Below are 15,504 nucleotides of genomic sequence, written 5' to 3'. Positions count from 1 at the left end.
TCTTTTGTAAATGCAAATGTGCCCCACAAAGTCTTTGCTAATGAAAACTCTTGCTATTTATCACCTCAGCTCCAACGGGTTTTACAGCTTAGATTGAAAACAGTAGAAAATTGTGTTTCAAATGTTTACGCCACAGCTGACACACGATCTGCTTCAACCTGACTCCTGTTCTTCGCTGGCAAGGACTTTCTGAGCCGGCATTCACAAGATATCAGCCAATCCCCCAAATCAGCAACAACAAAAATTGCTTTAGAATTTCCACACTCCCTTTCTGCTGTCTGGGAGTGGGCAGGGGTCAGGATGGGGTTTAATGGCGTTTTGTGATAATTTACCTTGATGAACGATCCAGTAGTATGGACTACTGATCCTGAGACTTAGTTCAAATCACAGCAGGGCAGCCAAGCAATTTAAAATTTAATCCATTAACTAAATCTGGAATAAAAATCTAATCAACTCAATGAAGCTATCAGATAGTCATAAAAGTCCATCTAGTTCACTAATGTCCTTGAGGGAAGGAGACTTGCCACCCTTGGTCAATCAGGCCTATGTGTGACTCCAGACCCACAGTGACATGGTCGATTCTTAATTGCCCTCTGAAAAAGCCAAGCAAAACGCATAGCTACATTTAAGAATCTGGTTCACGGCCAACTTCCCAAGTGCAGCGAGGAATGGGCAATTAATGCTGGCCCTACCAGTAATGTCCACATCCCGAGGTTATAGTGAAAAGAAAAATTCAACCCTATCTTGTAATTACACTCAATCCAATTACTCATGACAGAACTGATATAATTGATGCCTGCACTGGACCAATGCTCCTAAAGGGATTATTCCCGATTTCTGACACAAATCTTTGTTTTTTTTAAGTCATTCACAGGATAAGGGCATCGCTGGCTAACCAGCATTTATTGCCCACCCCTAGTTACCTAGAGGCAGTTCAGAGTCAATCACATTGCTGTGGGTCTAGAGTTGCATTTAGGCCAGACCAGGTAAGGATGGCAGTTTCCTTCCTTAATGATGAACCAGACGGGTGTTTCCCGACAATTGACAATGGTCATCATTAGATTCTTAATTTTAGGTATTTATTGAATTCAAATTCGACCATCTGCTGTGGCAGGATTCAAACCCAGGATCCCCAGAACATTATCTGTGTCTCTGGATTAACAGTCCAGCGATAATACCACTAGGCCATTGCCTCCCCCATTAGTCATACGCATCTACAGCACTGAAAACAGCCCATCAGCCCAACATGTCCACGCCAGTCAGAAACAACTTCTCACTTTAAACTTGAACTTAAATCAAGCCTTATAGAACTTTATATATAAATCAATTAAAACAAAATAAATTACAACTTCAGAATAACATTTTATCAAGCTAAGGAAGATAAGGGAATCATATTTTGTAACAGGCCTTAAACAGAAAATGATTGAAACTCTAAGATTGTCACTTTATCAGTATGTTTCCAAAGAAGACACAATGTTTGTACTGCAACCTACAAAATCCAGAACATATTTTGTGATGCTCTGAATTCACATAATGTTCTCTGAACAAACAGCTGAAAGCACCCTTGCATTTTATTGTGGAAATAATATTGCAATTCTTGCAAGAGCTTATTGCATTATTCTAAGATTCAGTCTATTGAATGGCTTTACTGGAGGAGCAATGATTTCTCCCACACCCTCACCACTATGTTCTCTCCATCAATCTTGTCAAACAAAAGATCAACTGGCCATTTATCAGTTTGGAGGATTCTTGGCGTGGCAAAGTGGCTTACTTTATAACAGTAAACATGAAGCAGATCAGTGTGTCTAGACAGGAAAAAACACTTCTATTTTAGAAATTCAACGTCAAAAATTCTGTCCATCGAAATAACCTTTGCTGATGTCTTGGCTAAAATATCTTGGAGCTCCATAATCTTCTGTACAAGTCCATGGAAGTCATTGCACGTGGGGCAGGCTGTAACGATAGAGTTTGAGTTTTTGAAGTGTGGATGTGCAAGTCAAGGCATAGACATTAAAACAAAGAGAACATGACTACTAGAAATCTGAAACAAAACACAAAAGTGATGGAGATAGTAGGAACCTCAGACGCTGGAGCACCTGAGATAACAAGGTGCAGAGCTGGATGAACACAGCAGGCCAAGCAGCATCAGAGGAGCAAGAAAGCTGATATTTTGGGCCAAGACCCTTCTTCAGAAATGGAGGAAGGGAAGGGGGTTCTGAAATAAATAGGGAGAGGGGGGAAGGCGAATAGAAGATGGAGAGAGAAGATAGGTGGAGAGGAGACAGACAGGTCACAGAGGTGGGGATGGAGCCAGTAAAGGTGACTGTAGGTGGGGAGTTCAGGAAGGGATAGGTCAGCCCAGGGGGGATGGATAGGCAAGGGAGAGGAATTAGGCTAGTAGATAGGAGATGGGGGTGGGGCTTGAGGTGGGAGGAGGGGATGGGTGGGAGGAAGGACAGGTTAGGGGGGTGGTGATGAGCTGGGCTGGTTTTGGGATGCAGTAGGTGGAGGGGAGATTTTGAAGCTTGTGAAGTCCACCTTAGTACAATTGGGCTGCAGAGTTCCCAATCAAAATATGAGGTGCTGTCCCTGCAACCTTCGGGTGGCATCGTTATGGCACTGCAGGAGGCCCAGGATGGACATGTCGTCTGAGGGTTGGGAGGGGAGTTGAAATGGTTCGCAACTGGGAGGTGGAGTTGTTTAATGTGAATCGAGCGTGGGTGTTCTGCAAAGCGGTCCCTAAGTCTCTGCTTGCTTTCCTCGATGTAGAGGTGGCCACAATGGGAACAGTGGACACAGTATACCACGTTATTAGAGGTAATTATAAGTGCTTGGGGACCGCGTTCTTTTCTATCCATTTTGTGGGATATAGGTGTCACTGGCTGGGCCAGTATTTCTTGCCCACCCCTAGTTGCCCTTGAGAAGGTGGTGGTGAGCTGCCTTCTTGAACCGCTGCAATCCTCCAGCTGTGTGTTGACCCACAATGCTATTAGGGAGGGAATTCCAGGATTTTAACCCAAGGAATTTGATACTCTGGATGTGAGATTGCTCACTGAGCTGGAAGGTTAGTTTTCAGACGTTTCGTCACCATTCTAGGTAACATCATCAGTGAGCCTCCGACAAAGCGGGACATAACACCAGCTCTTTGTCGGAGGCTCACTGATGATGTTACCTAGAATGGTGATGAAACGTCTGAAAACTAACCTTCCAGCTCAGCGAGCAATCTCACATCCAGAGCCTCAACCTGAGCTACAAATCTTCTCAAAACTCACTAGAATTTGCTACCAACACAATTTTCCTGAAGGTTTGATCTCCCAATTGTGTTCATCATCCCATCAATCAGGGGGTCTGCCGGCCATTAACTATAGTCAGATAGTTAATGGCTGGCAGGGGAAACCCTATCCCAAAGCATTGGGCGATGGATGTGAGTTACCCTGTACATCCTAAAGCTAGGATTGGCAGGCTTGGAGAAGGCTATGAGGAGTTTTGATAGAAGTTTTCAAAAAGATGAAGAGTTTGGACAGAGCAGATTATTCCTGCTCATAAAAGTGTTGAGAATCAGAGGGCGCAGATTTCAAGTGTTTTGAGGGGAAAAAAAGCAAATGCAAGGTAAGAAAATACTTACACCCAGCGAGTAGTTAGGGGTTGTACTGCACTGCCTGGAAATGTGGTGGAGGCAGGCTCAAATGAGGCATTCAAGAGGGCATTATTTTAATAGAAACAATGTACAGGATTATAGGGCAAAGACAGGAGATTGGCACTAAGTTGAAAAGCTTTAGAAACCCAGGGCAGATATGATGGGCTGAAATGTCTCCATTTACACCGTACTCATTCTGTGATGAGGTCACAGAACAAAGGTGCCAGCAACCATTGAGTTGGCAGCTTCCCTGGAGTGGGAGGGGGACACTGTGAGCCACAAAATAATAGCACAGTCCACAGAATGGGACAGTGAATCTTCATCCCTTTAACTGGATAGCACGGAGGCTCAGTGGTTAGCGCTGCTACTTAACAGTTCCAGGGACCTGGGTTTGATGCCTGCTTTGAGCAACTGTCGGTGTGCAGTTTGTACATTCCCTCTGTGTCTGTGCGGGTTTCTTCCTGGTGCTTTGGTTTCCTTCCAGAGTCCAAAGATATGCAGGTTGGGTGGATTGACCATGCTAAATTACCCAGGCTGTGCAGGCTAGGTTGCGGGTGGGGGGGGGGAAGGGGGGGTTGCCATGGGAAATGAGATACAGGCTACTAGACTAGGTGGGATTGAGGTTCACAAGGAAGAGGTATTAGAAATCCTTCTGAGGGTGAAGATAGATAAGTCTCCTGGGCCGAATGGGATTTATCCTTGGATCCTCTGGGAAGCCAGGGAGGAGATTGTCAAGCCTTTGGCATTGATCTTTAACTCGTCATTGTCTACAGGAATAGTGCCAGATGACTGGAGGATAGCAAATGGGGTTTCACTGTTCAAGAAGGGGAGTAGAGACAACCTTGGTAATTATAGACCAGTGAGCCTTACCTCAGTTGTTGGTAAAGTGTTGGAAAAGGTTATAAGGGATAGGATTTATAATCATCTAGAAAAGAATAAATTGATTAGGGATAGTCAGCACGGTTTTGTGAAGGGAAGGTCATGCCTCACAGACCTTATTGAGTTCTTTGAGAAGGTGACCAAACAGGAAGATGAGAGTAAACCGGTTGATGTGGTGTATATGGGTTTCAGCAAGGCATTCAATAAGGTTCCCCACAATAGGCTATTGTACAAAATGCGGAGGAATGGAATTGTGGGAGATATAGCAGTTTGGATCGGAAATTGGCTTGCTGAAAGAAGACAGAGGGTGGTAGTTGATGGGAAATGTTCATGCTGGAGACCAGTTACTAGTGGTGGACCCCAAGGCTCGGTGTTGGGTCCACTGCTGGTTGTCATTTTTATAAATGACCGGGATGAGGGAGTAGAAGGATTGGTTATTAAATTTGCAGACGACACTAAGGTCGGTGGAGTTGTGGGTAGTGACGAAGGATGTTGTAGGTTGCAGAGAGACATAGATAAGCTGCAGAGCTGGGCTGAGAGGTGGCAAATAGAGTTTAATGCAGACAAGTGTGAGGTGATGCACTTTGGTAGGAGTAACCAGAAGGCAAAGTACAGGACTAATGGTAAGATTCTTAGTAGTGTAGATGAGCAGAGAGATCTTGGTGTCCATGTACACAGATCCTTGAAAGTCGCCACCCAGGTTGACAGGGCTGTTAAGAAGGCATACAGTGTTTTAGCTTTTATTAATAGAGGGACCGAGTTCCGGAACCAAGAGGTTATGGTGAAGCTGTACAAAACTCTGGTGCAGCCGCACTTGGAGTATTGTGTACAGTTCTGGTCACCGCATTATAAGAAGGATGTGGAAGCTTTAGAAAGGGTGAAGTGGAGATTTACTAGGATGTTGCCTGGTATGGAGGGAAGGTCTTACGAGGAAAGGCTGAGGGACTTGAGGCTGTTTTCATTAGAGAGAAGGTGGTTGAGAGGTGACTTAATTGAAGCATATAAAATAATCAGAGGGTTAGATGGGGTGGATAGGGAGAGCCTTTTTCCTAGGATGGTGACGGCGAGCACGAGGGTGCATAGCTTTAAATTGAAGGGTGAAAGATATAGGACAGATGTCAGAGGTAGTTTCTTTACTCAGAGAGTAGTAAGGGAATGGAACGCTTTGCCTGCAACGGTAGTAGATTCGCCAACTTTAAGTACATTTAAGTCGTCATTGGACAAGCATATGGACGTGCATGGAATAGAGTAGGTTAGATGGGCTTGAGATCGGTATGACAGGTCAGCACAACATCGAGGGCTGAAGGGCCTGTACTGTGCTGTAATGTTCTATGTTCTATGTAAATGCAGGTTTACAGGGTTAGGTTGGAAGTCTGTTTGCAGGGGTGTTGAGGACTCAATGGGCCAAATGGCCTGCTTCCACACCGTAAGGCTTCTGTGAACTATTGCCTGACTCAAGCACAACTACCCAGGGCTCTGTTTCTTTCTTCCCAGACGCTGCAGAGAATTTCCAGCACTATTTCAGATATCGTGTTCATTCAGCTTGCTCTGATTCATAATGTACCTGCTTTTTTAAGATAACATTTGATACAACTGAATCCTTCTGATCACAAACAAACAGGATTTATGAAATGTAGTATTTATCCTAACACACTAGAGTGAACATTACAGTGAAATAGCTTTTCAAATCATTTAAATCTCTTCTTTTATAAGCCATGCAGTTAATAGTTAAGCAAAAGACTGGCCAGGATTGACATATGGATGGTCTTAAAGTCTGATGAGCTTTTCATCGATGCATGTTCACATTTTATTTTACACACACATATATATATATATATATATATCAGGAAACATACTGCGATTGAGGTCAGGGCATTGAGTAATATATCCCTGCGGGATCAAGAGAATTTGCACATCCTGCATCACACCCTGTAGAAAGAATAATTCAGGATCAATTATAAACTCAAAGGGTTCTCATATAATTCTCCACCTTATTACATACTTCAGTGAGAAAGCTGTTTTAAGATTGCTGCTCCCAGTTCCCTTGTCAAATATATGCAACCTTTACGTTAAATGAAAACAATTAAAATCCCCAGCAGCATTATTTATATCACTTGAAATGATCAACTCATGGTAAACCCAAAATTGAAGATTGTGCAATGAATAGGTGTCAATACAGTATGAATTAGAGTTTGTCTTCGGTGGGTGGGAATTCAACTAATGGCTGCCCATTTTTCTAGCATAACATCACAACAGGAGCACTGCATTTTGCACCGTATTCTTTCTGGCACCTGAACAGTCCCATAAGTGCAATGGATATTTAACAGGCCAATATGGAATTAGGCAGCAAAATACTTTCAGAGATTTGCGAGTGTTTTGTTAAAAATCCATTGTTTAGCACAAACAACAGTTTCCACCTTTCCCTTCTGGACCCTATCCCTGTCCTGAAGCTAAGCCCTCAATATGGGAAAATCCAGCTCTTAAGCACAAAGTCCATTGAACATCATCTAAGTTCAATTAACACTGTAGCTGTGTGCTGTTTGATCCTGTTGGGGCCAGCAATTCTAACACTGACAATAAAAGAGTTGAGGTCATCATAGTCTCGATTCTGGAGTTAATCTAACTATTGGATCACTTAAGATACACAAGATGTTAGTGCAGAAATAGACCATTCATCCCACTGAGTCTGCTGCACCATTTAATGAGATTATAGTTGATCTGATGATCCTCAACCCCTCTTTTCTGCCTCTTCCTTTTATCTCTTGAATCCCTGACTGATTAGAATTCTGTTTATCTCAGCCTTGAACATACTTAACAATTGAGGCTTGAAAGCACTCTGTGGTAAAGAATTCCACAGATTCACTACCCTTGGAAAGAAGATAAATTACTCCTCATTTCTTACCTTAAGTGAGCTAACCCTTACTCTGAGATAATGCCCCCGGTACTAGACTCTCGCACAACGGGAAACAATCTCTATGCTGTCAAGTCTCCTTAGAATCTTATACGTTTCATTAAGTCACCCTTCATTCTTCTACATTCTGAAGAGTATAAGCCCAACTTCCCTAAACTCTCCTCATAAGACAGCCCCTCCATATCAGCCTAGTGTACCTTCTTTGGATTGCCTCTAATGCCAATATGTCTTTCCTTAATGAGGGACCCAAAAACATTCAGTTTTCCAGCTGTGGTCTCACTAGTGTTTTGCATATTTTTAGTAAACTACCCTATTTATATATGAAATTCCCTTTGAAATAAAAGCCAACATTCCACTTGCTTTCCCTATTACTTACTTCAGATCAGAAAGCCTGAATTGACGCCGCTCCTATATTTGAACAGGTTGGCAGGGCAATTTCCCAAATGCTCTCATAAACAGTTTAACCACGTTGCCCTCCCTTGTCCAAGTGTTTCTCAAAGGCATCCATTCACTGACAAGGAATCCAGTTCACCCTTTTCTGTGCTCAACACAATTTTTTTAAAAAATGAACTTTGGAAATAGTTTGCAGAATTGGAGAAGTGAAGTCAAATAAATATAATTACAAATAATCTTCTAGCACTCAGGTTTTGCTATGTTAAGAAAAATACGATGTAAGTATGTTGACATGTAAGATCAGTAAAACTCTTTTAATTCAAGTGCCAGATGAATGATGACTAATAAATTTTACTAAGTTCCTATTTCTTTGTTATGAAGACATTCAATCAGCTCCCATCAGTGCAAAACACACGTCTGACCTAAACTGAGCAAAGATTTGGCACCTTCAGGCTATATTCCAAACAGTTAGTATCAGTTTAGCCCAAGGGTGCATTTATACTTTGCCTTAAATGTCAACATAAAGAAGCTTGAGCTTTGTAATAATAGTAAATTTGAAGCATAAAGCTAGAGTCAAGGCCTGATTTGATATAAGTGTACAAACAAAGAGCATGCGTATGTTATTCAGCCCTTGAGCTTGTTCCAGCATTCAGTAAGATCATAGCTGACCTGACTGCAAACTCAAATTTGCATGTTCACCTTCTTCAGATAACTTTCCACTCCCTTGCTTAAGAAGAATCTATTTACCCCATTTCAAAGAGTCTGACACCACCATCTTTCTAGAATATTGAAATAACCTTGCAGAGGCCAGTATCCCATCAACAACTTACCTCTTTTTACCCATGCTTAGTACTTGACACTGATCCAACTTCCTCAGAGCCAGCTCTCAGTGTGAACAGATGCACTGACTTCCCTGTTTATAACTGTCAGCTAGCACTCCCTGATTGGACCAGCTTAGAACATAGAACAGTACAGCACAGAACAGGCCCTTCAGCCCACAATGTTGTGCCGACCATTGATCCTCATGTATGCACCCTCAAATTTCTGTGACCATATACATGTCCAGCAGTCTCTTAAATGACCCCAATGACCTTGCTTCCACAACTGCTGCTGGCAACGCATTCCATGCTCTCACAACTCTCTGAGTAAAGAGCCTGCCTCTGACATCCCCTCTATACTTTCCACCAACCAGCTTAAAACTATGACCCCTCGTGCTAGCCATTTCTGCCCTGGGAAATAGTCTCTGGCTATCAACTCTATCTATGCCTCTCATTATCTTGTATACATCAATTAGGTCCCCTCTCCTCCTCCTTTTCTCCAATGAAAAGAGACTGAGCTCAGTCAACCTCTCTTCATAAGATAAGCCCTCCAGTCCAGGCAGCATCCTGGTAAACCTCCTCTGAACCCTCTCCAAAGCATCCACATCTTTCCTATAATAGGGCGCCCAGAACTGGACGCAGTATTCCAAGTGCGGTCTAACCAAAGTTTTATAGAGCTGCAACAAGATCTCACGACTCTTAAACTCAATCCCCCTGTTAATGAAAGCCAAAACACCATATACTTTCTTAACAACCCCGTCCACTTGGGTGGCCATTTTAAGGGATCTATGTATCTGCACACCAAGATCCCTCTGTTCCCCCACGCTGCCAAGAATCCTATCCTTAATCCTGTACTCAGCTTTCAAATTCGACCTTCCAAAATGCATCACCTCGCATTTATCCAGGTTGAACTCCATCTGCCACCTCTCAGCCCATCTCTGCATCCTGTCAATGTCCCGCTGCAGCCTACAACAGCCCTCTACACTGTCAACGACACCTCCGACCTTTGTGTCCCCACTCAGAGAACTCATATTCTATGAGGTTCACTTGGCTGACCACATTACAATCACTGTAGGTGTGAGTTCCAAAGACTTAAGACTCTCTGTGGGAAAATCATTCACTTCGTCTCTGTTTGAAGTGGGTGACTTCTGATTTTTAAACTAGCTCTAGCGTCTCCTATAAGATGAAATATCATCTCCATATCCAACCTGCCAAGCCCTCACAAAATCTTTTTTGTTCAAAATAAATCACATCTTATACTCTAAACTCCAGCAGATGAACCTTTCCTCATAAAGCAATCCACTCATTCCAAATTTTAGTCTGGTAAACATTCGTCGAAACTACTTACAATGCTTTTACATCTTTTCACTTTGAATAAGGTGACCAATACTGAGCACAATACTCTGGATGTGGTCTCATCTTTGCTCTATACAACTGAAACATAACCTCATCTGGAGGTGGATGAACACCGAAAATCTGAAAAAACAGTCCCGACCCAAAATATCAATGTTCCTGCTCCTCTGATGCTGCCTGGCCTGCTGTGTTCCTCCAGCTCCATCTCTAACTCCAGCATCTGCAGTTCTTATGATCCCTGGAACATAACCTCCTCACCTTTGTACCCAATTCCCATCACAATAAATGATGATGTTCTTTGGCCTTGCAAATTATTTACTGGGCCATCATTCTAAACATCTGTGATTCATGCATGAGGACACTCAAATCCTTCTGATTTGCAGTGCTCTACAATGTATTGCTATTTATATAATATGCTTACTTTTTACTCTTCCTGCCAAAAAGTACATTATCACATTTTCCCACATTATACTCAATTTTCCACAGCTTTTCCTGCTCAATTACCAGCTTATTTCATCTACCACCATTGTATTTTCCATTATTAATTCTCCAGGCTCACTTTCTGTAAGACCATTGTTCACATTTTAACTCCTTTATTTTAAATATTTATGGAAACTCTTACTGTCCATTTTTATAATTCAGGTTCGTTTCTCTTGTATTCTAATTTTCCTCTTATTTTATCATTATTTTCTATTTTGTACATTCTGATCAATTTTCTGACTTGTCACCAATCTTTGCACAGTTACATGTTTTTTCCTTTAAGTTTGGTATTTGATATGTTTAATATTCCCATTAACCATCATCAATGGTTGGAATGTGTTAATTTTGTGCATTCTGAAATATCCTTCCAAATGCCTGCCACTACACTTCTATTAACTGATCCTTTGACCTAATTTGCCAAATCACTTTAGAAGTTCTAATCTCATGCCCGTAATTCCCTTACTTAATTTTAAGGAAATAGTCTCAGATCCCAGTCCTCTCTCCCTCAAGGTAAATGCACAATTCAATCATATTATGGTCACTGCCACCCAAGGGTGCCTTCAAATTGTGATAATTAATTGATTAATCCTACTTTCCTGCACAATATCAAGTCTAGTAGAATCTACCATCTATTCAGCTACATAATATGCTGTGCCAAGAAACCATCCCCAAAACCTTCTATGAACTCTTCATCTAACCTATGTTTGCCCATCAGACTTTTCCAATTGATAGGTGGACTAAAATATCCCGTGATTATTGCCATGCCCTTCGGCAAGCATTCATTATTTCTTCCTTTATTGCCACTGTTAAGTACTCAAACTTCCAAAAGTGGCATTTTGCCTTCATCATTTGTCATCTCTATCAAAACTACTTCCATTTCCTGACTTCCCAAACTTGGGTCATCCTTCTATATTTTCTATCATTAACTAACAGATCCAACTCTCCACCTTTTCTTAGCTCACTGTGCTTACTATGTGTCTTGACAACTCTCAAAGGTGTCATCGATGACACTTCAATGGATGACTCTTCATGAAGCAAGACCCACCCATGTCTCCTACAACCATGTGTCTATAATGGCTACCATATCTGGGCCATGTCCAGCATTCGAATGTGTTCAACTCAAATATAATTCAGAGTGGGGATGTACATTTTCAAATAATAGGTCATCATCCATTATTGAAAGTGTGCTGCTACAAAATGGAAGAATAATGAACTGTAATGTTATAATAATCACTCACCTTGAAAAGGCCATGAACATTGTTCCTTTGTCCTAACCAAAACGTTGAGCCAATTGGAATATCCATACTGGGCCTTTCAATAACTCGTTCATAAATCCTACAAACAAAAAAAAACCATGAAGTCCAAATGTAACCCATTATTGGAGTGATTTGTACATCCTGATGAGTCTCTGGTTAAGACGATCATGTTCATATGAGATTAGGGGGTGATCTTGTCTTGATGCTCTTGGCAATAAAGAAGCTGGCCAAGATGGGGACTTGAGCCATGGAAATTGGAAAGCCATCTCAGGACACCATCTTGGTAAAGGAGATGATGCAAAAACCCTAAGGATCATTAACAGAGTGTTCATCAATTAACTTATCTGCCAACACTGATTGAAGAGTTCACCTGGCATTTGATAACTGGCACTCACACCATTGGCATCTCCTAGGAGCATATAGCTGAAAAGGAGCCGTAAATTGGTGCTGAGCATTTTGAAGATTGTTTCAAAGTTTATTATTTATTTTTATAATTAATTGTTATTCTTATTATTTTATTATTTATTTGCTGCTGGAGGTTTGCAGAAGGTGGTTTTCAAGTAGCAGTTAGACATAGGCCTTAGGGATAACAGAATTAAAGGGTATGGGAAGAAAACAGGAGCGGGATACTGAGTTGGAATGATCAGCCATGATTCCAACTGAAAGGCTTGAATGGCTGAAAGCTCTACTCCTGCTCCAATTTTGTATTTTTCTGTGAATAGCTTTGAAACAATCCAGGACACAAGCTTTCATCTATGCTCTATCCAGAGATTATTCCAGAAATTCTCTGAAAGCTTCACCTAGAAAGTGTAGAGATAGTAAGAACTGCCGCTGCTCGAGTCAGAGATAACACAGTGTGGGGATGGAGGAACACAGCAGGCCAAGCAGCATTAGAGGAGCAGGAATTTTCTGAAGAAGGGTCCAGACCCAAAATGTCAGCTTTCCTGCTCCTCGGATGCAGCCTGGCCTGCTGTGTTCCTCCAGTCCCACACTGTCTTACCTAGAAAGTGTAAGTGTTTTGCTAATCTATTGGGTACACAATAGGAGTCACCTGGAACTAGAGAGTGTTTAGTCATGTGAATCTCACCAAGGATCCCCCTTAGTCTAGCAGAGCATTGGGAGGGAGTGGGCGTTGAGCAAGAGACCAAACAGAGGCGTACCAGCTGCTGCAGAAAGCAAGGACAGGAGAATAAGGATTTACAATGTAGATAGTCAATCTCACCGCAAAACAATCATGCTTTTTCTTTACTATTCATTCACAGCATGTGGCCAAACTGGCTAGGCCAGCATTTAATAGCCTCCCTAACTGCCCAGAGAATATTTAAGTATCAATCACATTGCTGTGGGTCTGGAGTCACATGTAGGCCAGACCAGGTAAGGATGGCAGTTTCCTTTCCTGAAGGACATGGGTGAAGTAGATTTTTTTTTTCTCGTAACAGGTTCATGGCCATCATTAGACTCTTAATTCCAAATTATTATTGGGATAAAATTCCACCATCTGCTATAGTGGGATTGGGGCATAATACCTGGATCTTTGGATTAATAATTTAGCAATAATACCAACATGCTATTGCTCCCAGTATGATAAAAACAATCTATTGTGGATACTGGAAGTCTGAAACACATAAAAATTGCTGGAGAAACTCAATAGGTCTGACTTCATCTGTAGAGAGAGAAACAGGGTTAAATATTTCCACTTCTTCACAACACAGATTTAAGAAGGAGTTATATATAGTTACATTTCACAGGGTTGGTCTGGCACCTCGGGACTAGCAGCATTAACATTACTACTGTACTGCCATTCCTTAACCTCTCCTCCAGACTGTAGCCCCTGTACAGTGAAGATGACAATTTGTTGCGCCTGTTGTGAGAAGTTTCTCCGAACTTCTTCCCCGATTTGTGAACGTTCATGCCAGAAGTAACTTTCCTTTAAGCTTCTCCCATTCTGACAGTGTGGGTGGGAGTCCTGGAGGAATAGGCTGCTCACTCCCTCTGTGACAATCCCAAATGGACTGACTTCCAGAATGTCCAGCACTGGTTACACACTCAAGGCCGAAGTTGGACTTCCTGACCAATACCTCAGCAAATCTAGCAGCATCAAAATGCAAGAGGGAGCACGGCTGGGAGCATAGGGAAGCCCTTTGATGAAGCTCATGGTAATCTGAACACACACATCCTGGGCTTTTAGAGAAGGAAGGGCTAGGAAAGCCTGGGGAGTGGGGGTAGGGTGTGGAAGGGAAGAGGAGCTGTGGGGAGGAAGAGAGCCAAGCTTTGGTTGGCAGACAGAGAGGAAAATAGAGAGGGATGACCATTTGGAAGGTTGAGGGTATGGCCCCCGATGTGTACAATCTATATGGATCTCAAACGGCCAAAAGGCAGACAGCTCAGTGGGTACCTTCTTTAACCCACATCCTCCTCCTGCTCTATATTATGGGAAAGTCCAGGGTGGGTGTGGCTGTGGTATGCTGGCTACTCAACATATTTTACATACTCTACTAACAAAGGGGGCAGGCCAATGTACTCAAGATAATGAAATGTGAGGCTGGATGAACACAGCAGGCCAAGCAGCATCTCCGGAGCACAAAAGCTGACGTTTCGGGCCTAGACCCTTCATCAGAGAGGGGGATCGGGTGAGGGTTCTGGAATAAATAGGGAGAGAGGGGGAGGCGGACCGAAGATGGAGAGAAAAGAAGATAGGTGGGGAGGAGAGTATAGGTGGGGAGGTAGGGAGGGGATAGGTCAGTCCAGGGAAGACGGACAGGTCAAGGAGGTGGGATGAAGTTAGTAGGTAGGAGATGGGGGTGCGGCTTGGGGTGGGAGGAAGGGATGGGTGAGAGGAAGAACAGGTTAGGGAGGCAGAGACAGGTTGGACTGGTTTTGGGATGCAGTGGGTGGAGGGGAAGAGCTGGGCTGGTTGTGTGGTGCAGTGGGGGGAGGGGACGAACTGGGCTGGTTTAGGGATGCGGTGGGGGAAGGGGAGATTTTGAAGCTGGTGAAGTCCACATTGATACCACTTCCTACAGACTAAGGGGGTGGCCATGGGCACCCGCATGGGCCCTAGCTATGCCTGCCTCTTTGTAGGTTACGTGGAACAGTCCCTCTTCCGCACCTACACAGGCCCCAAACCCCACCTCTTCCTCCGGTACATTGATGACTGTATCGGCGCCGCCTCTTGCTCCCCAGAGGAGCTCGAACGGTTCATCCACTTCACCAACACCTTCCACCCCAACCTTCAGTTCACCTGGGCCATCACCAGCACATCCCTCACCTTCCTGGATCTCTCAGTCTCCATCTCAGGCAACCAGCTTGTAACTGTTGTCCATTTCAAGCCCACCGACTCCCACAGCTACCTAGAATACACCTCCTCCCACCCACCCTCCTGCAAAAATTCCATCCCCTATTCCCAATTCCTCCGCCTCCGCCGCATCTGCTCCCACGATAAGACATTCCACTCCCGCACATCCCAGATGTCCAAGTTCTTCAAGGACCACAACTTTCCCCCCACAGTGATCGAGAACGCCCTTGACCGCGTCTCCCGCATTTCCCGCAACACATCCCTCACACCCCGCCCCCGCCACAACCGCCCAAAGAGGATCCCCCTCATTCTCATACACCACCCCACCAACCTCCGGATACAACGTATCATCCACCGACACTTCTGCCATCTACAATTCGACCCCACCACCCAAGACATTTTTCCATCCCCACCCCTGTCTGCTTTCCGGAGAGACCACTCTCTCCGTGACTCCCTTGTTCGCTCCACACTGCCCTCCAACC

At 43.5% G+C, this 15,504-nt stretch overlaps 1 protein-coding gene across 6 annotated transcripts in view; it reads right to left on the bottom strand.

Moving 5' to 3' along the window:
- The window catches only part of LOC125460975 (protein kinase C-binding protein NELL2-like), a 282,133-nt gene that overhangs the window by 217,833 nt on the left and 48,796 nt on the right, over positions 1 to 15,504 (bottom strand). For all 6 annotated transcript variants that reach the window (XM_059652561.1, XM_059652560.1, XM_059652563.1 and 3 more), the window contains 3 exons: positions 11,710 to 11,806; positions 6,373 to 6,445; positions 1,871 to 1,953 (listed from right to left, as the gene is read on the bottom strand). In XM_059652561.1, the coding sequence (XP_059508544.1) occupies positions 1,871 to 1,953; positions 6,373 to 6,445; positions 11,710 to 11,806 (253 nt within the window). The remainder of the gene's footprint in view (positions 1 to 1,870; positions 1,954 to 6,372; positions 6,446 to 11,709; positions 11,807 to 15,504) is intronic.

The sequence above is a fragment of the Stegostoma tigrinum genome, chromosome 18 (assembly GCF_030684315.1).
Source record: "Stegostoma tigrinum isolate sSteTig4 chromosome 18, sSteTig4.hap1, whole genome shotgun sequence".
NCBI lineage: Eukaryota > Metazoa > Chordata > Chondrichthyes > Orectolobiformes > Stegostomatidae > Stegostoma > Stegostoma tigrinum.
Note: the sequence above shows the minus strand (reverse complement) of the source record. Positions and strands in the feature narration are given on the sequence as shown.